Source organism: Aythya ferina, assembly GCF_964211825.1.
Source record: "Aythya ferina genome assembly, chromosome: 7".
In the NCBI taxonomy this organism is placed as follows: Eukaryota; Metazoa; Chordata; class Aves; order Anseriformes; family Anatidae; genus Aythya; species Aythya ferina.
In genome coordinates, this window is record NC_140302.1 from 9,473,400 (window position 1) to 9,501,077 (window position 27,678).

At 36.9% G+C, this 27,678-nt stretch overlaps 1 protein-coding gene across 21 annotated transcripts in view; it reads left to right on the top strand.

The window, feature by feature from the left end:
* The window catches only part of LDB3 (LIM domain binding 3), a 122,039-nt gene that overhangs the window by 55,519 nt on the left and 38,842 nt on the right, over nt 1-27,678 (top strand). For 14 of the 21 annotated variants that reach the window (XM_084525279.1, XM_084525282.1, XM_084525268.1 and 11 more), the window contains 3 exons: nt 2,724-3,130; nt 17,141-17,310; nt 18,246-18,282. In XM_084525279.1, coding sequence (XP_084381405.1) covers nt 2,724-3,130; nt 17,141-17,310; nt 18,246-18,282 — 614 coding nt within the window. Of the gene's footprint in view, nt 1-2,723; nt 3,131-7,896; nt 7,920-11,562; nt 11,767-17,140; nt 17,311-18,245; nt 18,283-22,071; nt 23,006-27,678 lie in introns of those variants that run through there. The other 7 variants (XM_084525287.1, XM_084525269.1, XM_084525272.1 and 4 more) reach the window with 4 other exon arrangements.

A 27,678-nucleotide genomic window follows, 5' to 3' on the forward strand; every position in this document is an offset into this window, starting at 1 on the left:
TTGGTTGGTTGACCTTTTCAACATCAGGGTATAATGGCTGAAGTACATAATTCAATTTTATTTATTTATTTAAAGCAGAATAGTCTGAAAAACACTTATATGATTATTTATTTCAAAAGCCTTGGGCAGCTATTATTGCCAGCTAAAATCTCTTCCTGTTTATTACCATGAAAAAATGTTCTCAGTTCATTTTATCTGACTTACATGTTTGATTCAAAATGTCTTAAATGTATTAATGCTATGATTAATTTTATCCTCCTCTAATTTTGTTGGGCGGGCTTGGGTTTTTTGTTTGTTTGTTTGCTTTTTGCAATGAATTATAATTAGTCAAGTCATATTATCTTGATTTTTCCCCTAAACTCCCTAAACCCCTAATCTTAAATATGTAATATAGAAAAATTCCCAAGGAGAATATAAAATATTTATCTTTGTAGTGATCCTTAAAATGAAAATCAGTAAATGATGTTAATGGTAACCAATAGTAGCAGAAGCAGAAAATCAGAGGCCAAATTATTCTCGGGCCTGTGATTCTTGTAAGGCTGGGGGAAGTGCATGTAGGATGTTAAATATGGCAATCAAAGCAGTGCCAGGCACAGTGTCCCTGCACGCCTACACCTGCTGGTGTTCTGGCTTTCACTGAAAGCAGGTTGTGAGCTCCATCCCTTCTGCAGAGCAGTGTCCCCTGTTCCTGTCCCCCAGACTGGACTGCAGCCTACTGGCAGCGTTACTGGTGGGCCTCTTAACTGGGAGCGGGCAGGTATCTGGGTACCAGCTGCAGCTGCAGTGTGTCTAGGTCCAGAGGGAGAGGGGAAAGTGATCCTCCTTCTTTAGCAAGACACATGTAGCCTGAATCAGGCTGAAGCCAGGATGTTAAGTTTCTGAGAAAAACTATAAATCAATATTGTGGGCTCCAGAGAGATCTATAAGTTGCCAGGCATTCAAATAGTTTGTTGGGTACTTCAGCTGTAGATTGATTTTTTTTTTCTCTTATTTAAACATGCAAAATTTTTGCACCATACCGTAGATTAGGCAGTTTCATAATTGATTATGCTAATTATTCACATTGTGTGAAGCAACCTCCCAAAAAAAGAATTGCCAAAATATTTTCAAAGACGTTGCATGTAGAAAGCCCGAAGTGCTGAACAGACATGCTTAAAGATTAATATAGTGCGTGTATGGAAACAAATTTGCTCAAATAAAAAAAAAAAAAGACCACGGAGTTAGGTATTATCAGGACAAAGGCTGACAAGCAGAATAGTTTAAAAAACAAAAAAATGAGTTTGTTTTTTTCCATATCCAACCATAACGAATGTTCTCAGATTCTAATTTATCTTGGATTTAAAATAAATAAATAAATAAAAATAACAAAATCAATAGGAAAGGTGTAAGATGACTACCTGAAAGAGAAGTTTGTATCTTCTTTGATGAAATTGTCTATACTGCAGGTAGGCAGCCTTCTAAAAAGTACAGAACTGCAGTCACACACTGCCAGTAGATGGAAGAAAAAAAGGTGATTTAACCCAAAGGGTACTCACTGCTTCCTGTGAAGTGCTAAGTGCCCTCCAGTCCCAGTGACTTAGATAGTGCTACTCCAGAACAAGCTTGAACTGAAGGGCAGAAGCAGAGATAGGATGTTTTAGCCAACATGAGCACAGAATTTTTACATGTAACTTCCTCAAAACTGAGAGAATGAGCTGTATTTATTAACTGATGTTCAGCTTTTGTTTGTTTGTTTGTTTTTTGACAATTGCTCTTTCCTATATTGTGTTGCTAGAAAAGCAGTATTTTTCTTTTTTGATAGTACCTTTTACTTTAGTTTCACTAAGTTGCATTAATAGCAAATCATTTATGAAAATGAAGCATGATACTGCCTTTTTCCAGGATGAGTTCTTGTAAGTATGGTTTTAATTTGAGCCCCAGCACAGCACAGCACCATACTTCTATGGGTATAGTTATTGTCAGGAGAGCTGTGACTTTGACTAAAACAATGCATCCTGCTGCCCTAGTTAGAAATACTATCTGGGACATAGCTGTGGGATCATACAACCTTCATTTATATACTCATGCACACATTCCTTCAAGTGGGAATTATGCAGAAATTATCAGAATAGGCTATTTCTGTCAATTGAGCAGATACCTGTTCTTGAGTCCAGTTGGTCTATTTGCTAACCGTGCTGCATGGCCTAATTAGCATGAATGAGAGCCTGTGAAAGCAATGCAATGTGTGGGCTTCAATAACTTTAAGTGTACTTATGAAAAATAGAATAATTGTATTTTTATAATAACAAGATGTATTTTTATAATAACGATAATAACTATTCTTGTGTCTGTATGTTATTTCAAATAATTCTGACCTCAAGACATCTTCGAAGATTCCTTAATTATCCTAGAACTTAATGGACAGTGTTGTCTTTGTATGCAGTTATTGCTATGAGGATGACTAGTAGTAAATGCTTTTTTAATTATAAGCTTTCATTTGTTAATTTGAACTAAAAAGCAATAAAAATGCCTGAGTATGTTTTGCTACCTTTATTTTGAAACAGTGAGCTTCTTCATTTAAAATCTTTCCTGAAAGGTTGAATGCTTTGGCCCTTAATCTGTTTATTGCGAGTTTATTGATATGTTTAAAAAGCAATAATTGCAGGTGTGTTATTTTTTTGCATGTGTTCTATGATAGCTCTTTTCTTTTTTTCTCTTCTTGGCCTGCATGTTTGCTACTACAGGAACCTGCTTGGGAAATCAATGACAACAGAACAACCTTCAGTCCTCTAACTAACACGGCGACTGGGCCTATGGGTAGTGTTTTAGCAACCAATGGAACATTTTCAGGCTACCTCAACAAGCAAGAGATCAGCTTTTCAAATAGCTCTTCCTACTTAAAGACTACCACAGTTAGATCTTCCATGTCCTCTCAGTCTGTGACTCCTGACATTTCACCTGCAAAGAGTAATCTAGGTTCAAAACTAAGCCCTGCCTTGGCTGATGGCAATAGTCCCGTACACCAGCTGAGCCCTGCAAGGCAGTATAACAACCCTATTGGCCTTTACTCAGCAGAGACTCTAAGGGAAATGGCTGAGATGCATAAATTAAGTCTCAGACGAAGGGCTTCAGAAGGTGGACTTCCTAGAGGGTAGGTAACATGGTAAAATATTTAATATTTAAATAAGTTCATGATAATATTCAAGTATGATTTTGCTAAAAAATGAATGTACTAGTACCTACCCTATTGCACATTTGTCTTGTATTTGTCGTTAAGGTCTGGAATAATCTTTAAATTGCATAGTACCCCCCACAATATATACACAGTACAGTTGCAGAATAACTCTTGGTCTTTGGTATCTGAATTGTAATATGGATTGGCAATAATCACCAGAGCATGAGGAAGAACACTATGACTGAAGTAACTGTAATCACCTCAGAGTTTTGGCATTTTCTATTTTAAACTAATGCATGCAGTCTTATAGAGCCTAGTATCCATACCAGCCATTATAGAAGCTGCTATAAAAGAGAAATTGCTTTGACCAGCATCTGACATCCTACTGTACTGCAGTGTCTATTAATTTCTTAATGTATTGGCTTTCCTATGCAAAATGAGTCAAAATCTCAATTCGCTGAATCCTCTGGTTTTAACATCATCTGTCTCATATCTGATCTCAGAGCTTTGTTCTTAACTTGTATGTTAAGAAGGTATAATCTCCAGATGCTGCCTTGGATCTCACACTGTCAAGGTTTTCAGTGTGTTAGCGTATTGCAGTCTGTTTTATAGGTAAGTATGTAAAGTAAGCAACTTGGGCTACAGTACATGAGAAAGATCAATGTTAAACAAGTTTTCCCACTTTTTCTGCCTTGATATATTAATGTGCAAGCAAATCTCAAATTTGTTTATTTGTGTTTGTTTAAAAATGGAGAGACGTTTCTTCTTGTGAATATGGGAAAATGTGTCATTTCAACACTAGGGACTTGTGTTTCCTCATGGTTACACGAGGAAAAAAATCAGACAGTCCATTCAAGGTGTGATAATAAATGCACATTTTCAAGTACTTTATATCTGATTGCAGAAGCTCTTTCTAAGAGTAAAACTAAGGGTTTTAAATTGTTGCAAAGGATATTTAATTCCTATAAAAAATCATATACACATGCTTTAGATGATTCATGCAGTTTAGATAATTCATCACAACTCTCTTGAGCAGTCAGCATTTCCAATCTTAATTAACTTATCTGAAGAAATCCTATACTCTTTTCTCATACTGAATAATTTAGAAAGGCCTTTCATGTTTAAAGAAAAATAACTTAAAGTGATAAGCAAGATCAGCAAAATAAACCTCAAAATGCTCCTTTCCTCATTTACGTTTTTTTTTCAGGACAACTAATTCTTGTCTTACTTCAATATACAAAGTTTCCTGAGAGTATATCTCACTGTCTTTCTCCCACTATCTTCACATATGTTCTTAACATCTGCAAGGGTGAGTGTGAAGGGGCTGTATTTTGGATGGCTCAGCATTCTGAGTATTTCTCTATTACTACAATTACAACACAGCTGCATTTACCACTCACTGGAGTCAATGTGAACCACATTTTTTATGCCAGAGAGCGTTGCAATGGGGCTACATAATAATATAATGGCTGTGACTATTGGGGTAGAAAAGTGTAGCTGCAGAAAACATTTCACTTTCTTTGCTTTGCTGCTTTTCCACACTTTGTCTCCTTTTTATGTGTGCATTCACAGCCAAATATAATTAAAGTTCTCTGTTAGTGCCCACCCGTGGCGATACACTGAATAACAAAGGAAGGTTCTACCTTGGAACAACCATGTGAGATTTTTTTCTGAGTTTGCGCAATATTTGAGTCAATTCGCTGACTAACTGCCTGTAATGTCCGTAGCAGCGATAAACAGTCCGTATTTTAAACAGGAATAATGAACAAAGAAGAAAATATATGAAAAATTATCTAAATGTTCTGTTAAATCAGCCTTTATCCTGCAGCTCAGGAGCAAACTGAAAAGATGGAAGAGCCAAGAGCTACTAAGTACCTGTGTCTTCTCAAGTAATTCCTCTGAGCTTTAGAGCACTCTGATTCTCTGTTTACATGCAAAAAAAAAAAAAAAAAAAAAAAAAAAAATTTCATTCCCACTCCCACTGGAGTGTTGTCCGTGAAGTGAGAGGCGTCTTTCTTACTGCTTTGCAGATAGTAACATGGAATGTGCAGCTGTCTTGGAACTTTGTATCATCCATGATAGTCTTGATCTCATATATGAAGAAGCACACAGGGAAAGCACTGTAAGACCCACAAAATCAGCTTTGGACTTTGTTGTTTTGGATGAGACAAAGATTATTAAATTATGGAGTTTCAAAACTTGAAGTTATTAAGCTTTTGTGAACATCCACTTACCAGTATAGTAAAATCTCCAAGAAAATTCAGGTTTGGGGGTAGATCTAAATATGTATTTTGTATTTCAGTTTGGTGTTGTTTTCACCAAATCTTTTAAGCTTAATTGTGTGAATTGCTGTCAGAGGCTTAGCTAAACCCTTTGGAAAATCCCATCATTAAACTAATATTAATTTTGAGACTATTTCCTTGACCTTTGAAGAATAACAAAGCATGTGTTTCTCTGATACACTCTTACATAAAGATTTTATCATCCTGAGCCAGGGTGGAAAAGACAGAGGTGGCTTGTTAAAAGTGTGGAACTTTATGTGCTGAAAGCTCTGGAAAGGGGAGTGTTAAAAAATATGAAGAGTGACTCATAGCTTCTAACATGTGGTTCTTTTTCATTCCAGCGTAAGTTATTTTTCACGTTGTAGGTCAAGGGCAGTAAATACCTGCCCCGTGTGTATGTGCCAGGTGGCTTGGGTTACTGGCTTCTTACTGTGTGACCTCTGTGAGCAGTAAGTTGGGTGTTTCATACATGTCCGTATTTAGACTTAAGCCAAAATAGTGTGTGGCTCTGAACTGGAGAGGTTTTTCTCATTGCACACTGAACATAAAGAGAAGGAAAGCTGTGCTCATTTTGAAGGAAATGATTAACGACTTCACGTCTAAAAGAATCTTTCCTGAGATATGGGGCTGTTGAGCTGTTCCTAGTGTGTGGATGTAATGATTTTTTTATCTATAGACATATTTTTACGTGCATATAAGTGGTTCCTGTCATTATGGCCTGTCTTAAGGACCCTACAGTTCTGCCTTTGAAGTGTACCTGTACGTGCAAGGCAGAGACCTGGATTAGAGGATTAAAGCAGCCATCAGAGTCCACTTCAGAAAATGATACTGTTACACCATGTTTCATTGTAAATGAGTGTCCAGCTGTCCTGTAGGTACCTAAAATGGATATAGGATCATTGAGGTGCTTACAGGCTACAGTTTGTTCCTAATATAGCTCTGCTGGTTCCTGTAACAGACTGATATATTTGGTTTAACATAGGGTTTATAAAGTTAGAAGAATATTCCTGAATCTGAGAGGCTGTAGAACAGTAATTGTACAGGGTGATCTGTGATCGCTTTTCCATCGAAATGCAGAAGTGCAAATCCTTTACTGCAGCTTTGTCTCATTAGAGTATTTTTCACTCATGAAAAATGCAACAGGATGAGCCAATTGTAAAAGGACTGTGTGTGTGTGTGTGTGTATATATATAAAGGCAGTATATCAAAGGTTCCCCAAGACAAAAGCAGAAAGAGCCAAATCCAGTTTGAATGCCACTCTAATATTGCTGTTCAGTGGTTTGTATCAATCCCAGATCCACTCCAGATCCAGCAATGTTACAGCAGCAAGTTGGAAGGTTCAGTGCCCGGTTCTGTCAACAGCATTCTGTGCAGCTAAATAGGAAGAAATGTTTATTAACTGATGCTGGACTCTCTTCCTTTTTATTTTGTTCAACCTATGATAAATTACTCTTCATCCAAGAATAAGAGCAAAAAATTAGTTATCTAAGTTTTGAAGAAACTAAGGGAAAAAATATTGCAGCCTGTTAAAGCTATTTTTCCATCCAAAAGAAAGAGTTACTTGCCAATAATATAATATTACCTTCTGAGCGTGCTATCTTCATTGCTTCAAGCTTTGGCCTGCATAAGGTCTACATTTTGAGCCTGGTATTGTGTTCCTTAGGAATGACCATGCAAATCAGAGTCTCTTCTTATTTATGGAGTGAAGCAGAATATAGGATGACCAGATTTTTTCTTCATACTTTGTATGTAACACATGGAATAAAACGTTCAGATTTGGATAGCCAAATTAGAATACCAGAATCCATGGAATCTGTCTTCATTTCATGTGCAGAAAATTAGGAATGACTATGCAGAATTTAATTGGCTTACACCACTGTTGGCATAATGTAGGTGCAGTCAACTTTAAGCCAAGAAGTTGTTAAATATAAAGGCATATTCTTTAGGTTTAGACTTAAAACATTCTTTGGGTATTTTCCAGCAAGTAAAAGACAAAAAAAGTCAATCTTGCAATAGCAATTCTGAGGATGGCAGGAGAACAAACTTCACCCCTGAATATTTAGTATCTGAAGGAAAAGGATGATCTCTGCAACTCATTTGGTATTGTCAGATGAGAATATACTCTGCCAATATTTTTTTTCTTTTTTTTTTCTACCATAGACTTTGACAACAGCACATTCAGGGATGCACAGCAATAAAATCATGTTCAAGGGTCAGCCAAAATGCCATGGTACCTTGCTAAGTCCTGGTGGATAAACTATAATCCCTGCATTTTTTCCTTTTTTAATCATGTTGGGGTTCTCAGGCATGCATTTGCTTTTTGCTCTTGTTTGTAGGTGGTCTGAAAATAAAGCTTTAGTAAGCTTCTGTAAATACCTTTTGCCCTTTGCACTCTAAAAACTATTGCTATTTTCTGTTTAGTTGTTTTTGATGTTGTTTGTTCTTTTTCTCTTCTTTTAGGTTATAACCAACACCACTTCCAAGTTAGTATCACTTCTATACAGTGCCAAGTATTCGTGTGAATACGTTCTATGTGTGAAGATTTGCTTTCTGGGGTAGCATGATCCCTTGTGTTCCTGCTGTGTTTTGCTTAAAAGTATTGCTTTTTTTTTTTTTTTTAAATAATCTTGTTGTTATGGCAAGTGTCATACGCTGCCACTGCTGTCCAGTGGTGCTATGTTCTAAGCACATGATGTGTTTGGCATTCATGGTAATGTTCTAATACAGCAAATGGAGTTAGCATCTGTGTTTGCTCAGTTCTTATAAATACTTTCAGATTTTTTCATCTCTACAGTCAGGATTGGATTCCTCCTAACTTTTTAAAGAATCTTCATGCCTTCAGGATTTGGGGAGCCTTATCAAAGCCTTTTTTGATATGTTATTAGTGATGTATATTTGTGCGTAAGTATTAAGTTAATTTCTGAAGGCCCACTCGACTGAAATTCACATTTAAGTTTGTACTAGATACTGATATTGAAAAGATCTAAAAAGTAATTGACCTGAGTAACAGTGTTCCCCAAATAAGAAGACACCACTGATTTGAAGTTGTGATTTATCTGCTGTATTTAGGGAAGTTCACGGAGTCCTCAGCTCTGATCTTTGGGTTCCTAGGGCAAGGGCAGAGGATTCTCTCCACATTCCTGCCTCTGTCTCTGAACTGAGTGTTGTTAAGAAATTGCTGAAGAGACTGGGCTAAATTCAGCTTAAAATAAATAATGGTCTTAGTTAAATGTCAAATTTAAACTGAAAAGAGAAGGTTAGAAGCAGTAGAAGACATACAGTTGAAATAATATTTAATGCATATAATTTACACTGGTCTGGCATTCTCAGTTGATTTTATGAGGTGTGAGAGTGATGTCCTGCATATGATGTAGCTCCTTTGGACAAATGAAGTTCTTGCCAATTTACATTGATAATTATTGTTACACTTGTATTGGAAAGCAGAAGTCACATTACAGAGGTGTTACTATCTTACTTTCTTTGGCATTCATTTTTCTGCATCATCAATAGTCCTTTTCCAGCTTAGCAGAAAAATCCCGGTCACTTCGGACATTTGCTCCGGCTGTCTGTAGGATCTTACTTCTGCCACTTTGTCCTGGAGCACAGCATCCCTTACAAGTATTCATGCCTTCTGTTTACTTCCAGGGTTATAATGAAAGCTCTGCAGCTGAAAATCTGTAGCTTTTTCTATTGGTTTTATGGGAATCTTGTTGACTTCAGTAAAAGTTTTGCCTTGGTACATGTAATATGACTAAAACTATTGGAAGGCATCACTGAAACTGTTTAAATACCATGAGTCAAAGGCTAAATCACTATGACTATTGTTGTTAGGAAAGCTTAGGCTATTCTAAGGTTAGTAGCTTTTATTTATGTGATTGTGGAAGCCAATTGTTTTGAACGTTATTCTTTAGAAGTGGCAAATTCAACCTCTGTCTTTTCATTCATAGTCTTATCCGATCTTGGGTTTAGAATCTCTTCGATATGTCTAATAGTATGTGGAAAAGAAAACACTGAATTCCAGATCTCAAGGACCTTTGTGTTCCTAAAGATCAGGTGATTGTGGAGGGTATTACAAAGAAAAGAGATACCATTGTTAGAGTAAGGCATGTGCATGCTGGAAGGTCAGGAGTATAACAGATTGCACATCTTTGCACATCACGTTTCAACAGATGATTTTTTTATATAATAATAATATTGTCATAGTTGAAAATAGCTAATGAAGGGACATCTTAAATGTGAAAATGTCTCTGTAAAAAGATGATTTTCACTTTGCCCTGCGAACATAATGCAGCTTCTTGTTTCCCTCCCTTACAGTGGTGCGTGTAATTGAAAGCTCTGGCTGTAATACAGCATGTGTGTATCTCGGTTTCTGTTTCTTGAGCATGTTGCTGTAATGTTCTATCAAGTCGTTTTGAGTCGTGTAATCATATCTCTCCTACTGCCCATCTTCAATCAGGGCATCCCACCACTAAAAAAGCTGAAAGCATAACGGAGTCCTCTGGCTGGATTCAGGGGTGGCACAGCACCTTTCATAATCACCAGAAAACTAAGCCAGATGGCTGCCAGCCCGACTTGATTTTCCATTTTCCTACATGCAGAGTTGATGGTTTGGATTTAATACTCAAACACCCCCTGTGGCTAACCCATGACAGACAGGAACACGCTTGTTCCATGACCAGAGCTGATGTTGTTCAGTCACAGGAAGAAATTCAGCAAGATGTAATACTGGCTGATAAACTTATGATCTAGTAGTTTTAAACTGAAAATGAAACTTGATTTAAAAATAAATAATCTTAAAAATATAGTAATATTAACATATAAATATATATAAATATATAAATTATAAATATAAATAAAATGTATGCTTATATAAAATAATAAATATTTACATTTATAATTTATAAATTTATATATATATAAATAATTTAAAAATAAGTAAACATAAAAATAAGATTTGGGGGGGGGATGGGATGGGAGGGGGTGGAATATATCCACTTCTAGCTTTTGGCTCAGTTCAAAATGAAACCTTTGTGACATACCTGTGTTTCTCAAAGGACAGACTCTGTTTTGCTCAGTTCTGGTGAGCATCCAGAATCTATACTGCTGACATTGTCCTGCTGTTGGCAAGATAAGAACAGCAGACTGGATATTAATCTTATCTCCCACAGTTTAGAGAAGAGCAGTTACTTCAGTGACTGACAGCTGAGATCTAGATGATCCGTTAAAACTCCAGACAATCCTCAGTCCTCACTCTAGGACTGTGACAATATACAGCTAGGCGGTACAAGGAACCCAGGTGCAATTTGGTGGGAGTCTGGCATTAAACTGGCTCTTCCTATTGCTATGGGAACTCCAGTTATCTTGCTCACGGTTCAGTTTCTCAAATAAATGCCCTTCCTTGTAAATGAAGCCCCTGGAAAAAAGATGGCTACACCCTCCAATTGGAATTATCCCATTGATTGCAGTGTGATGTAGTTTGATTTGAGACTGAGCATTTGTCACATTACAGCAATGCCTTGGCCATCTGCAGATTTTGTGCAGATTAATTTAGAGTCCACAAAAAGAGCTTTGAACATTAAAAGCTTTGAGTACTAAATTTCACTATGATTAATCATGTTGAGAAAAAACACTGTAACCTTCCAAATAATAGTGAAGCTGACATCTGTTCACCCCATTGTACTTCCTAGCACTTTGTAAGACCCTTCACTGGGAATTCTCTCAAGTACATACATGCATCCGTGGGTATGGATATATACAGGTGTGCACGTATATGTATGTATACACTTACATGTATATATTCATGTAAGAATATAATTTTAATATCTGTAAATAATACAAATAGGGATTTTTCATGCTTTTTTTTTTTTGGAAAGTGACAACTCTCACCTTTTTTTCTGTTAGCACATTTGCGAGCCAACACAAAAATGCCATCCGTGAGCGCAGCCAGCTTTGAGCTGTTACTTGTTATTATGTTTTCTCTTATTCTCTGAACAGAAGCTTTTGTGGTGAGATGCCATGAGTACACATGCACACTCCTCTCTTGGTGCTTTTTCTCCCACTTAACTATCACACCTTTTTCCTTTCTTCTCTCCCTTCCCTTTTGAACCTCACTCTTGCATAACCCAGTACGGAGTTCACGGAGCGTTTCAACCCCAATGTCCTGAAGGACTCTGCCCTGTCTACACACAAACCCATTGAGGTGAAAGGCCTAGGCGGCAAGGCTACTATAATTCATGCCCAGTATAACACTCCGATCAGCATGTATTCCCAAGATGCTATCATGGATGCAATTGCAGGCCAGGCACAAGCCCAAGGTGGAGAATTTGCTGGGTAAGATTATTTCTTTATGTAAAATGTTCTTCCTCTGCATGATACGCCTAATAACCCCTATGTGCATGACAACAGTTCTTCCTTGACTCTTTTTTCTGGAGTATCTTATCCGTGAAAAATACAAATCAATTCTAGATAGCGCTTGAAATCATTTTATTATTTTGAAGTTAAAAGGGTGGATAATTAGAAAATGTAACAATTATTTTTAGTATTCTTCCTAGAAATGGTAAACCCCACCAAAATATATTCGGTGCACTATATATGAAGTTAGATGACTTTACACTTATCATGACCATGCTTTGTAATAACCACTGTATTAATGTGCATAGATTTAAAAAAAAAAAAAGGAGGGGATGGGGTCTTGATTGATACATAAAGAATGCAACATATTTATTTAGTACTGTCTACTGTTTTATTCTTCAGAACAGAATGTTCTGTATTATCCCTATCCCTAGATTACATATTGTACATATGCATATGTCTTATGCATATGCTTTGGTATCCTTTGGACTATGGCAAAATCCATTGATCTTTAATAATTTTGCTTTTCTAGTGCATATTTCGGCTATTCTTATCTGATAAACTTATCCACATTTCTTATGGCTTAACTGAAATTATATGTGGCATGAATGTAGTGCTGTTTCTTTCTTATCAAGTTTCTTTCTACCTAAAACAGAACTTAACTACTTATCACATGACACCAAAATATAGGTACAGCAACACACACAAACATAATTTCTTTTAAATGCTAGCTGCAGCCTTATTCAAAATGCAGATACTTCATGTATTTGCTTGTGTTCCCTTCTACTGGCCATTTCTTTTCTATTTTTTAGACTTTTTATTTCACTAATTCTGCTGCACTGATATTATTTCATTGTGTTTATCATGACTCTCCCTAATTGAGAGGAGGACTCTTTCCTCTCAACCTTTTGTTCATGTTGACCATAGCTCAGTGAATCTCCACAGGTGTAAGTAGACCCATATTTCCAATTAGCGAAGTACAAGGAAAGAAATTGTGACTGTGGTTTTTGTAATGGTTCACATCCTTCATAGGCATGGATTGATATATTGGTATTTTCTGTAAAATGTTATGGCATTATATAACGCAAATAGTACTTTAATGCTTAAAAATTTGTCTCCCAAGCCTAACATTCACTTGACTCCAGAGGAAACCGGTGTTTCTATCTCTACATTCAGTCAGGTGCAGGAAACTCTTTAAATCTGCTGTGTTGTGTGTTACAGCCTGTTTTGTAACTTTTTTTTTGTTCTTCTCAGTAGATTATATCTAGATTTAGAATGCTGTGTTAATAATACAAAGGCAGGGTTCTTGTTGATGTAACAACAGCCTACCCATTAACTGACCTGCAATCATTTGATCAAACACGTAACTCATTTCTTTAAGGTGTTGCTTCAACATTTGTGTTATTCTGAACTTTAATTTGCAGTGGAAACTGAGGATACTCTTTAGTTTGCTAGTTGATCAAGTCTGAGATAAGAGCTTGCTTAATGCAGAAATAATTGTATGAGAAGCTTGTCATATAAAAGCAGACCAAATTATGTACTGATTCATTTGGTCTCAATTCTCTGCCTATAATGTGGTCTTGGCACTTACTCTTCTTTGGGCTTTTAGCATTACATTATTGGTAAGTCCTGAAGCCACGAGGCAGTATGTAAGACAGTAAGTGTACTTGCACTGAAGATCCAAAGGATTTTGGTTCTTTTTGGCAGGCAAAAGACTGTTTACTTTTGTTATCAGTGTCATTAGAATTAGGATAAGGATTCATTCTGCAGCTTGACCATTTGAAATCAGTGATGCTTCCTGACAGGGAGATCAGCATCGTGTGTATGTTGCTTAGAGAATAACCCACATATACTGGGCCACCAAGGAGAACTTAAAGGAAAGCTTATAAACTACACTGCACTTAACTCAGACCTCATGCTGGAGCTTGAAGGTAGCACTGTTTAACTGTTCTGACTTCATGTCTTTTCTTATTCTATGCTGCTTTGTTACAGTTGATTTTGATATACCAAGAACCAAGAGTTGGTTGCAATAAAACATTGTGGTTAGGTATTTCAAGTACATCTCTGTCAAACCTCTTCTGAATTCCATTAGGCAGTTTCAGCCAAATTCACGATTTTTGTAAGCAGATGTAAATCCAACAATTTTATGAGGATTAAGATCTAACAGTTCCAGTAGCAGAATCAATAATGTGATCATACAAACTAAGTAAAGTCTAGTGTTTTTTACAATAAGTCAACTTGGCTGCGTGATTTACCAACCTGCAGGAATTGTTTGGTTTTTTGTTTTTACCTCTCAGAACTTTCATTATTAGGTATAATCGGTCTAATATATTATGTCACAGTATTTTGTTGAATGCTTATGTTAGCTATAGAACTCCATAGTCCTTCCTGTGTTTTTACTTACCAGTTATCAACTTGGCCAAATTAAAACTGAGTAATGATTCCAGGAAGCGATTCACATGGTAAGCCACGGTTTATACCCAAGTGCAAGATAAAATCACATTTGTACTTATGCAAAGAGGTTTGACTGTCTTTAAAGATCATTTTAGTATTAATAATACCTGACCTGTATGATGATGTGGAAAAGGGAGAGTTTTTTTGTCAAACCCTACTGTAGTATTTTAGGAGATTGTATGAAAAACCTTCAAAAGATCTAACTCTTTAGGGCAGACTTTTTTTTTCAGTAACATCAGTTTGAGGTAATGTGCTTAAAGATGCATGATATTTCTGCACATGCACACCCAGATGGAAAAAAAAAAATTAACAAGAGGTATAAGAGCTACTTATTAACATTGTTATGTATATCATCCGGCTATTTCTAAGAGTCAACTGTCACATTTAGCTTTATGAAGTGCTTATAATTAGCGATTCTCTGTGTTTTGCACTTCCATGCTGAGTGGCTCATATGTCCTAGTTATTCATCTGCAATATAATTACAATTTTAGAAAAAGAAAGAGGCCTGCTGCATTAAAGACAGAGTTGGAAATGTTCCACTGTATTGCATTAATCCAGTTCAATTTATAGGAGCATATTTCACTTTGCTAGGGAAGGTTAATTCACCAAGCTCCATTTCCTGCCTTAATCATCTACCACAAAGATATTAATATGTCGTATTAATGCCACATGTTACTGCTGTAAAATTTGTGATCTAGGCTCTAGAGGTGTTTTTTGTTTTGTTTTGTTTTAACTACATTTATGCAAATGGCATATCTATACATACACTTTTAAACAGCTTCTTTGTATACTGGTCATAATATAAGAATAAAGCATTTTAGCTAGAGTATTTAAAGAAAGGAATTTGAACTGTCCGTGGTTTGCATACCATTGTTGCCACAGTAGTCCATGGTTGAAATCAGCACTATTATTTATGTAGTTGTTTATTATCCAGTCTGCAGCAGTCTGCAGTTGTGAAATTTGTTATCATATCCAGCAGTTTTTTAAACTTCAGCAGCATTAAATTGCAAGTGTAAGATTATATTAACTGTTGGCCAGATAAAAGCAGTCACCTAGGACAGTAAGAAGACAAAAGATCCTGCATGCTTAGTCAATACTAAGACAAATGCCTGAAGAAAGGGAAAGTTGAAAAACTGGGACTGCTTTGGGGGAACTTTTTTTTCAGATCTTGAACTGAAGATTCCTATTTAGGTTTTTGTTTTGTGGTTTGTTTTTTTTTTTGTTTCCCCTAAGCTACACTCTACCATGTAGGTAACCGTACTGAAACACAAAAGGAAAGGAACTGTTGATTGTGCCCAGCGGGCCCTCAAGAAAGTGAGAAGTTGGCATATTCAGGAGTTATAAGGAATATAAATACTCCTTTTATTAAAAAAAAAAAAAAAAATAGTCCTAAGGAGTTGGGGCATGATACAACCCTGTATTGCCTGTGCTGCAAGTCCATATGTAAGCACGCATCATGTTTTTGAACCCCCCCCTGCAGTCTTACCTGAAGAATGCATCTATGGTATTGTCAGGTGCAAATCCATTAAAGCAGCTGATGTTATGCAATGTGAAGTAGAGATGTGTGTCAGCTGGGAAGTACAGATATTTAAGGCATTGCCTGGTAATATGTTTTTATTAGTGTAACTTTTTGTTGTTTGTAGAATACCAGACATACTTTGGGGCTTTTTCTTGATTTTTCTCATACTTTCAAAGCACAAAAACTAGTTCCCTGTAGATTTTCTCTGCAAAATGGCATCAAAGAATTCCAAGTTTGAGCCTGAAGCACAGAAGCAACTTTTACAGCAGGTGACAGCTCCCTGAACTTTATAGCACTGACTTAGTTGGACCATATGGCCCTTCATGTTTTAGAGTCATTGCTCAGTTTTTGTGAAGTTTAGCATGCTTCTTGCAAAGCTCTACATGGAATAGCACATTAAACCAGTTACAGTAAATCACTTGCTGCAGAAATAGACCTTGTATTTACAGAAGGCATGGAGTCAAATTACTATATGACTGCATACATCATTCCCTCGCTGTATATTTCTGCAGTTTGTCACTATTTAAACTGTGCTATGCAGAAATTATTTTCACAGAAATGAAAAAGCTTTTAATAAATCTATTTCTCGCTTGCATTATTAATCAAACGGAGCTTACCTCATTTGTGCTACAGAGTTTTGTAGCTTTTGGTTTACGTGTGCAAAACTGGAAGTTTCTGGATATATCACTATTCAAGGCAATTAGGGACATTGTAAGAGCCTGAGGTATGTTCTGCTGCTGAAGATTTTAGATATAAAATATGTATGGAAATCTTGAGTACAAGTCAAGATTTCTTGTGTTTCACAAGCTTAGTAAATGATGAATCTAGCGTTGTGGCAGCTGGATGTTTAATTCAGAATTTTGGCTAAGAATAATGATCTCTGGAAAAAAATGCAAAAGCCTATTATATTACTTCTATAATGAAATATGTTTTCTATTTCTAAATGCCACCTTAAAGTACTCTGTCTCAAAACTATAACAAAACATAATATCAAAATGAAGCTGTTTTTGTAAGAAATGATATTGGACAAGAATGCTCAGAGAAATAAATATTTTTGACTGGCATAGTCTCCTTTACCATCACACATTGTTATAACCACCATAAGCTTGTGGCTGCATTGGCTGAGGAATCATGAACAGACATTTCCATGTATTTTCACATAGTTTTGAATATACAGTTTGAGTGATAGCAGGTCATTTCAGAGTTATAATCTCTGTTAACTCACCTAATATTGATCTATGTATTTTTAATTAAAAGTGATATTTTCAAAGCTTTGCTTTAGATTGCTGTTATTTTGGACAAGAAGCTGTAAGACCAGAGTGAGGTTGAGATGAAAGTTACCATGTGCTGTTTCACAACATTTCACTTTCTGAATTGCAGTACCCTTCCTATTAAAGATCCTCACGTAGACAGTGCCTCTCCGGTGTATCAGGCTGTGCTTAAAACTCAGAACAAGCCTGAAGATGAAACTGAAGACTGGGGCCGCCGTTCTGCCAATCTGCAGTCTAAGTCTTTCCGCATCCTTGCCCAGATGACTGGAACGGAGTACAGTAAGTCAAATATCAAAACACCCCCATCATTCTAATTTTAGATTATGCCTTTTTTTTCTTGCACCAGTATTAGTGACCAATAGTCCAGGACAATTCACGTCCTGCTTGTAGTTATTTTCAGTGAGAGCTAAGATCTGAGAGCCCTGTATGTAACTAAAAGGAACTATGAAATCGAAGTGTTACATCTCACCTTTGCTTTAAGAAGCAAATTATTTGATCTGCCAAGGCTCTCAGTAGAAGAACATCTGTGACGCCGAAATTCTTCATATTTACAAATCAAATCTATGCAGAGTAATCTTTCACTTTTCAGCATTTTAGACAAACAAAGCAGTCAGTTCATTAGAAAAAAGATAACTTAGTTCTCCTGTCACAGTCTTTTATAGAAGTTACTTCCTAAGGTCAAAAAAATCATGGATCATCATTTGCATCATACAAATGGTTCTGTGTCAGCTTTTTATGTAAACCTGGATCTGCTGTGAATGTAATGGGAGCTTGAACTTTGCTGCTTATTGACTATGGAAATGTTTTTCTGATCACCTGGTAACTAACCTCAGATCTTGTTTCTGATCTAGAGAGAAGGCAGTTCAGTTTCCCATATCACAGGGAAATACTTATTTTCTCTTTGTATAAATGTGCTGCCGTCTCTGATGCTTTCTGACAAAACAGCAGACCCTCTCTGTAGGATCATTGCCTACAGCTGTGAAACACCGCTAATAAATGAATGAGAAAGTACTTGTAATAGCCACTTTCCCCCTAACATCCTGCTTCTAGCTCCTCTTCCCACTGTTATAAAACCTACTGCTGCAAAGTCAGCATGGGTGTACCTTTAGACAGGGTTTTGATACTCTTCTAAAGAACTTGTAATTTTATCATAAAGTCAATTCTTTCGTTCTTTTTTTCATTCTTTTTCTAACTGCAACCCTTTTTATCTGCAGTGCAAGATCCAGATGAGGAAGCCCTGAGGAGATCAAGGTAAGACACTCCCTGTGAAAAATACGGCATTCTCTTTATTGATAACCAAATAATGTTTTAAAACAACATTAATACAAGCATATACAACTATTTTCTTGTCTTAAAATACTTTTAACACTTTTGCTTAAATGTCACTAAAATTAAAATGCTATCAATGAGAATAATTTGAATGAAAAGGGTAACAAACTGGCATGTATTTAGGAAAGATGGTACAAACAGTGTGATTTCAGATCTGAAAGCTCTCTGCACATGCAATTTCCGTGTACTTTACTGGGTGTGTGAATGCAATGAGATCCTAAGACCAAGCCCTGTGTAACTGCTTGATGGTGTAACTGTATAAAAATACATAATGTTGTGATAGCATTGAAACTTATGTGCAATTTATTTGGATGATCCTGACTGCTATCCGATTCATCTGGAATGATACAGTAAAGGAGTTGTTTCCATCCATATCCATAACCATTTGCTTATGTTTTGTCTGAAATTAGTGCAACCCAAACCTGTAGAATATAGAGGCACAGGACTGCTTTTGCTAGTGGAGAAATGTATTTGTCTTTTGGGACCTAACAATAATGCTGATAAAATGGGTATGCTCAGAGAGATAACAAGGAATTAAAGACCAGTGATCACCTTATGTTGTCCTACATGGCCAGGAAATAGACTTATTAGTGATTCTTTTGCACAGCTTAAAAATTGAAGTTTAATTGGAGCATCCTGCATGCAGCCTAATTTTCTGTTTGCATACTTAAAATCCCTATGTCATGGTAGCTTCTCTAATACGCTGGCTGGCTTGTGATGTGGTTTTGATACTCGCATTTTTGTTTGTTTGTTTGTTTTTTCCTACTACTACTTTTCTTTTTCTTCTTTTTACTGCTGCGTGTCTTTCATAAAGGCTTTGAGCTTTTGATCACAGAGCAAGTTACAAACATTGAGTCAGTGAGAAAGATGTCTGTCATCATCCCGGTGAAAATACAATACGTTTACTTTCAGTTTATGTCTGCTATAAACCTTCCACTGCAGTTCACTGAAGTTCATGGCTGGGTGTCTGAGTATCAGGCTTGATGTTACATCCCTTGTAGATTCATTTCTTCCCTCAAATGTGCAAGCCTAATTCGTAGTGAATGTGTTGTGCATTACATGCTTTGATGTAATAGTACACATCCAAATCCTTACTATGGTGGGATTTAAGATGTTGTACTGAACCTAACAGTTCCCCTGCATGCATCTGACAGTAACATACTCTCGTAAAGAAGCAATCTTTCTAGCTGTTGTCTGTGGGTTTGGAAGATACTAGGTATTGGGAATTAACATGGTATTGGATATGTTTAAGACAGTGAGGTAATTTAAAGTACATGACTATATCTGCTGTACAGTGCATGTTTTCTGTAGTGTTGAGGTATCAGTGTGTGTTGTCCTTTTTTTTTTTTTCTTCCTCTCACGAGGACAGTAATGATTTTGAATGTATGTAGGCACAGCTGCATTACCTAGAGAAATTGAAGGACACTCATTGGGTAGCAGAGGCAGAAGGGAATATATTGGGTAGTTATGCAGTGGCACAGTGCCATGGGTATGAGCTCTGCAGGGGCCTCCTATCTAGCACACTGATAGCTTAGCAGACTGATAGCCTAATGGTGGTGCGGTGCTTGCCTCAAGCATTGTACCTGCTCCACCTCTGGACTTTGTTTAGCAATAGTCCTGGCTATGCATGGGTCCATTGTATGTTTTCTCAGGTTTATTGGTTCCTATCTGCTCCATCTTTTGGTAGGGTTCTCTGCCACTGTTGGTTTTGTAAAGGATAGAAGGACCTGTGTCAGATGCACAAAATTCATGCTTGAACTCTCCTCTCCCACCACAGTAATGGAGTAGGAACTCCTTGTTAGTGTCTTCTCCAGACACCCCATAACTTGTACAACCACACCTTGCGCCATGCCTGCCATTTGGGATCAACTGTAAGGCTTCCTGGACTCCCAAAAGCAAAAGGCTTATTTGGAATTGTGGAAACAGTCTTGCATAATTCAATGTTGCATTGATCCTGAACTGTTTCGCCATTGGGGGGGGGGGGGCGACACTTTATTTTCCAAAACTTACACAGCTAGAATGGAGAACTTTGGCCCTAGAGCATACTGTGAGCAATCCTTCTCTGGTGCTTTCTTCTCTCTCCCTGTGTCAGTTCTTCAATGTAGGCAGCATATAATGCCAAAGATTTCTTTCAAATGCTTGAAAAAAGAACATACAGCTTACTTTGGGCAGGGTATTGTCACTTGCTCCTTCCAACTTCTTGACGCACTCTCTGAACAGAACCTAAAAAGCTTAGGAATCTTCAGGTGGCAGAGTATTCCTTTCTGTTAATACTAACGAGTGTAGTGCATGACAGCCTTTTGTTTGTGTTACAGCTATTTTGAAGGCATGCATACAGTTATACCTTGCTATAAAAACATTAGTTTGCTGTTGTGATGATTGTTAGGAAATGCTTTCCAGAAAGATGATATCCATTTCAAGTCAGGCAGATGTTTCTTAATACTGCTTTCTTGAATGGAGAGGTTTATCTTTGAAGCAGTAAGGGAATTCTTAAATTTAATGTAAGACCCACTGTAACTAGTATGTTCCAATGTAACTTGAAAAAACGCCACCATGAAGTTTTAGCATTTCAGTGAGAAATACTTTTTTAATTACTTCAAAATATAAAAGATGATTCAAAAAGCCATACACCATGATTCCCTTAGATTTAGAAAGACGAATTAGAAATATCAGTGAATTTGTTGACATTTACTCTGTTTATTGTCTTCTGCTATATTCAGACTGAGGATTAAAACCAGCCTGGTCTGTTCCTTTCTGTCTGGCTGATTTTGCTCTCGAGTTCTGCTGCATTAACATGGTTGCCTTGCATTTGGGGTTTAAATAATGAAGGGAAAATTACTTGTTTGCAATGAAACAAATACATTTGCAAATAACATTTTCCATTCTGTTTGATATACATCTCCTTGACTGTGCTCTCATCCCATGTCATCTTCCTCCAGCTTTTTATTTGCAAAACCTGAATTCAAACTCTAGAACATCTAGAAAAGTTTAAGCTCTGAGAGGTGCTGAACATTGCTTACAACTTGCTCAAGTGCCTCAGTCTGTAGACAAAGGTATTCACAAGAGGTGGTTGACACTTCACAGGACTGTGATTCTTAAAATCCCACTTCATTCTGCTCTTCATCAAATGGCCAGGAATATTTATGCTACTGTCAATGCTTATATTCACTCCTATTGAGAAAACCTATAGAAAGTACTGCTGAAACCTGTGGCTGATTACAGGACAGCAGGAGGTAAATGTATCAATGTATCTATCTATACTTATATTCACATTGACCTAGATACTACAGAATGGAAAATATTGCATTGATTTTGCTCTTGTACTGAATTAACTTTCACTGACTGCTTGGGTTGGGGAATGAAGAGCTGAGAGAACCCACTGGCAGGAAAACACTGGGATTACACTGCATTTCTAGCAAAAGCAGCCCTGTAATACGAAACAAAAGGCACAGAATATGAAGTTATATCAAGTTACTTCTCAGAAATGAACAACTGCAAAACACTTCATATGCAGTCTAAAAAGGATCGCCCAGCCTTCTTTGCGCTGATTTGAAAGCTGTGAAAAAATCCAAATAAATTGCCATTGCCCTAGTTGTAAGGCAGGGGAGTAGTAGTCATGTTCCCTAACCCCTTTCTTTCTCCCTCCTTTCTTCTCTGTCTTTCTCTCTCTCTGTCTCTGTCTTTCTCTCTCTCTCTTTCTTCATGCCACAGGGAAAGGTTTGAAACGGAACGTAACAGCCCACGCTTTGCCAAATTGCGCAACTGGCATCACGGCCTGTCGGCGCAAATCCTTAATGTTAAAAGTTAAAAGCCCACATTTAGCGGGCAAATATGTGAAACAGAGAATTACAGTAAAGAATTAACTGCTGTCCTGAGTTAGAGCCTAAGAGTGTCACACACATACAGGAAAGACTTATTGCTAGGGGTTTTCTCTGAGTGCCTGTCTTTGGTAGATTTCTGTTGTTAGCCTGGAATCCACTCACTGTCACCGAAAGTAAAAATAACCATACAACCCTGTTCATGTTCTTTGATACAAAATAGATTAGCTTTTGTCCTTCATGATGTTCAGTGTAACTTCAATATACAGATAGAAGGAAAAGATTACTATTGTACTTTCTTGACTTAGATTATAGGAGAAAATGAGAGGAAAGCAGATTTACTTTAGGGTGAGGAATTAGGTTTTTAATGAATTTTTCTGAGGCTGTAAAGATAGTTAAATAGGAGAAAGCAAGAGGAAAAGGAAAGCTGACTGAGCCTAGCCTAGAGTTTGCTAAACATACAGCGTGCTTAATTTGCGTAGTTGAATGATGCTGTTTGAAATAAGACATTAGCAATGTTATTTTTCTTCAATATATTATGCTAGCAAAAATTATTTGCCAAAACCATTGCTGTAAGATTTGTTTGAAACCTGAATTTGTCATTAGATGAAAGATAGAGATAGAATGTGGTTGTTCAGGACTTCTTCCTAGATATGTTTAGGAGTGTGAAGAATATACATTACTGTTGGTGCACTGAAGCTTTTAAAAGCATCTTGTAAGTTTTAAGAAATGTGTTGCCCATTCTGTATTGTTCTTGCTTTGACCCACATTTTTCTGTATATAGCACCATGCTTTATCTGAAATAAAAGGATTTAAAACTAAAATAATTATGTGCCTGTTTTACACAGTACTTTATTCTGTTTTGAAAAAATAACTGAAAAAAACTCATCTTTCCACAAAAGAAAATTTGATCAAAAAGCTTTTGCCTATTACCCGTAGTTCTTACTGACCTTTTAAATTATCTGAATTAGAATAAACCTGACAAAGTAGTTGGAAAAACAGCAACATAAATGAACAAATACATTCTTAGCTGTGAATGAGAGCATGGCATCATTGGGAGACGCTAGGTGACAACCTGTTGATGATGCCATCACAGGCATCCATTTGAATGCTATGCGTTCTTTGGCAATAATGCATTAACGTGCACACAGCAAAAGTACCACGTTAATATGTGGTGCTTGGAGTGGGATCTTTGTTTCAGCATTACAGCAACGCTTCAGTTTTAAACTGTGTCAGTCAAAATGCAGCACGTCTATCCAAAAGGCCCCCACGTTTCTGTATAAAGTACACCAAGTCAAGTATCACTTCCCTGTCTAGTTTATATTCTGATCATTAAATGCAACTCAATTAAACTGCATTTACAGTTTCCATAGAAACAGTTGATGTTAACCCTTACAGCAATCTGCATTAGGAATCCTTAGCAGTGATTGAAGCAGAAGTTGCTGGTGATAAAGCACAGGTCTCTCCTTCAGCAACGGAGGGTTAGTTATGTTGCAGCCCTGCCTACAGCCCAGTTAAGGAATTTTTTTTTTTGATAAAATTCTTTAAACTGCAGATTAGGTGCCTTTATCCGGTAGCAGTAATTCTGATCAAAGGGATTAAAGTATGCAATTGAAAATCTTACACTTTTCACTGATTTCAAGCATCTGCAATTTATATCAACAGGCAGTACAAAAACAAGGCACACTTAAACTCTCATTTTGTGGGCAGGAAAAGCTCCTAATCACAGAGGATTATGCATAAATCAACCAAATACATGAGTGTTTAAAGAATAATATTAATAAAAAAAAAGCACAACTAGCTGACATTTAAAAACAAAACAAAACAAAAAAAAACACACACACAAAAAAAAAACAGATGTTTGAGTATTACTTAAGACCACATGGGCAGTATTTCATTATAAAATGCACTTTTTTTATATATAAGTACCATAGCAATTCAGTAAACATGCTATTTAATGTACAACATTCATTTATATTTTCCTTATGGGAATGCAAACAAATTCTGATCTTATCTCACTAGCATCTGTGGAAAATCAGCATAATAGAACTGCATAAAATAACAGCAACATTTTAACTTTTTCTGAGTGTTGCTTAGATCAGACATCAACTCAGGAGTTGGTAAATTTTATTTCTGTGTGGAAAATTGTGGTGAAATTTAAAATATCAACATAGTTCACTTTTTTCTTAAACAACAGATGTACTTGAGTAGAAAATCATCCAGTTGTATCTTTCAACCAAATTAAATGGTTTTCTGAATAAGTACATGAGAGAGTTTTCACTTAGAGTTGTGTATCCTTAATGTTTTATGAACCGAACATGGATACTATTTATTTCAAATCCACCTACTGCATGTAATATGATTAAAAACAAAGTGTCTATATTATGTATGAGTGTTTGTTTAATGTTACTTTTAAAGATACCTTTTAATGATCAGAAAAGCATAGTTTGGTTAGGTATGAAATTAATGCAAATGTAATTAAGGGACATCTTACCTTTGCTTCTGTAGATTTAATAATAAGCAGTGCATATATACCATGTACTCACTCATAAAGAGATACAGGTATGACCAGTTTCCCTGGAGGCTAGAAAATAGAATCTAAATGCTCTACAAGCTTGTAGAATTTCAGTTCTTTATGTAAGCACAGGAAAAAAAAAAAAAGTAATAGAAAAAATCGTCAGTAGTTGGTAAGTTTTAAACCTTTTTAAATGCAAGACCAGAAGACCTTTTTGTGAAGGTGTTGTTATTAATCCCTAATGCAAGATTGTTTACCACGGTGTATTTCTACTGCTTAGTCCAATCCCCTTCAAAAAACAATCTCCCAACTGTTGAATTTCATTAATTAAACTCAGTCAGTCAATTTTTTTCTCTCCAGCTTCTTTATATTTTGCTTTGTAGTTGCTTAACTCTTACACCTCAAAAATCTGCTCTTACATTGTCATGGTGATCTTAGGGCCCCAGAAATGAATGTTACATTTATTTCCTTGTGTAATTATTAACAGGCCTTGTTTTTCCTTCCTGGGGAGGAGGCAGGCATTTCTGTAACGTGGAGAAACTGGGCTGCATTTGTCATTCTATTACATCGCATTGCTGGAGGCTGTGACAGGCTTAGATCTGGTGAGAATTCATCAGTAGCTTTGACAAACCACTAGCTTTGCTCTTGCTAAAGGTCAGGGCTGGCCTGGTTATGTCCCATTTCTAATCTGTCCAGGCTTATCTCATTGTATGTCACTCCTGATCAACCAACCCCATCTTCCAGTGCTTCTTGACCATTTGTGGGAGTCTGCTCTTTCACCTAGAAGAACTAGTCTTAGTGAACGTAAGGCTCAGACTAGGTTCCCCACTGAAGAGTAATGAGTCATGTAACACCTCCAATTACCTTTGATGAGGGGCAGGCATACCTCTCCCAGGTTAAAGGTATTCTGAACCATGACTATTTTGCTGAGCAAATGACACTGGGCTGGTGACAATAGTGTCTTCTAAATAATCTTCATGTCAATAGGTATAGTAAAATGTAGTACGTGGATAGTGATATTAGTACCCGGCCCTTTGCAATACTGCCAGTAAAGCTTAGTGTTAGAAGCATTTAATGAAGATACAGCAAAGCTGATGCCACTAGGAAATCAAAACCAAAAGGCCTTCCAGGTAAATCTGCTTGTCTGGTTATGACACAGGGAAATGCTCATCTTCTGCTGTGGTATAAGACCGTTTGATCTAAACTAACCCTTTTCCTGAATACTGCTGCCTTGTCCTCTACCCAAATGGCCTCCTCCTCACCTCTTACAGAGCTTAGTTTGCAGCAGGAGTACTGACTGCATGCAGTGCATGCTGATGGGACGTGGCAAGAGTGTGCCTTTAAGTAAGCAGGCATGAGAACTTGACCTCTCTTCCTTCTGTGCATGAAAAAATTGCAAGAGAAGGAAGGTTCTGTGGCTCCCTTCCTTGCCTCCCTCTTTTCAGGCCTGCCTGTATGGGTAGGAGAAGAAATTTTTTTGCTATGTTAAAATAGAGGTCATTTTCTCTCCATTGCAGTTTATCATTATGTACAATTGTGGAGTATATCTTCAGTAGTAGTAAGGTACAGATATTTTAGGGAATACTTTATCACCTCTGAGAAGTCAAACATGTTTCACAGAGCTGTCTGAAGCCTTCATGGACAGGAAGGGGTGACCGACTTAGCACTTGCACGCTCAGGTTCCTGCAGGGAATAAGTGATTCTGTGACTTCTTTAGCAGTGGCTACCATGGGCTTCAGTGACCATTATACCTTCAGAAAACAAAGGGACATATGAACAAATTCCACTTTGCAAATGTAAAAAGTTAGAATTTTGGCACAGTACATGACAGTAGTAGATCTTGGTCATACCACACGATGGCTTCCTTTAATCAGCCGCCTTCTGCAGTATTTGTAAAAAATTGGCAAAAATTTACTCCCAAGCACAGTAACGTTCTTTGTTCTGCTTAACAAAGCCATCTGATACCACTGAGATAAGCTAAGGTGCCTTCACCTCCTTTCCTTCATTTGCCAGAATTTGCAATGGTTCACCTTGCTGACTTACCAGCAGTCAAAAACTTCCTATCTTTATGCTAGGCAGATTAGCAAAAGTCCTTCAGAAGGAGGTAGCTTGTTTTTCTACAACAGCACACAAAAATAAAGCAGGCTTCTGTGGTTAGCTTTTGTGTGTTTTTGGTGTGTTTTTTTTTTTTTTTTTTTTTTTTTTCATGTTTAAGGATCATTACTAAAAGGTGAGTGAGGATCAGAGTAAAACAGGGTATTTACTTAGTGCAGTTATCACAGAATCATAGAGCCATTCCATGATTACTACACTAAATAAATACATCATTTTATTCAGATTCTCACTCACCTTTTAGTGCCTGAAGCGTGACAAAAACGTAGAAATAGTGAATAAACTCAATTGTTTCTATGGAATGTTGGAGTGAAACCAGAAGGGAAAATTGATCAATTGTCTTCTCAAAACATTGCAAATACTCCTTGAAGTTCTGTGGGAGAAGTGAATTTAGGGACCACAAATTCCTTGTTTCCAAGCCAGTTCTCTGTAGAATCCATTGATCAAAGATAGGAGCCATTAGGTCTGCTGTATCCAGTTGAATGCACTTGCTTAAAGGTGAAAGAGTGAGGCCTCTGGCTGAAACAAGCAAATACAATGAAATCTTTCTCAAAATATAGAAAGTAAGGCATAAGCTAACAGATCATGTCAAAGCTCAAGATTCACTTTTGTGTGTGGGTGTAGTGAACTATATTTTAAAATCTTTTCTTTACCATCTCACTCTTCTGCATGTTCCTGTCCGCATTTCAGCATGGACAGAAATTCACATTACTTTTGTTCCTTCTGTGCAACTTTAGAGATGCCTGTATGCATCCTTCCACTGATGCCGATGGCTAATCAAAATACCAGTGCACAGCACTGCCTTCGTCTCTTACTGTACTCTGTTTTCTGCCATCGCCTTCAGTCCAACAAGGAAAAAGCAATTCTTGCATG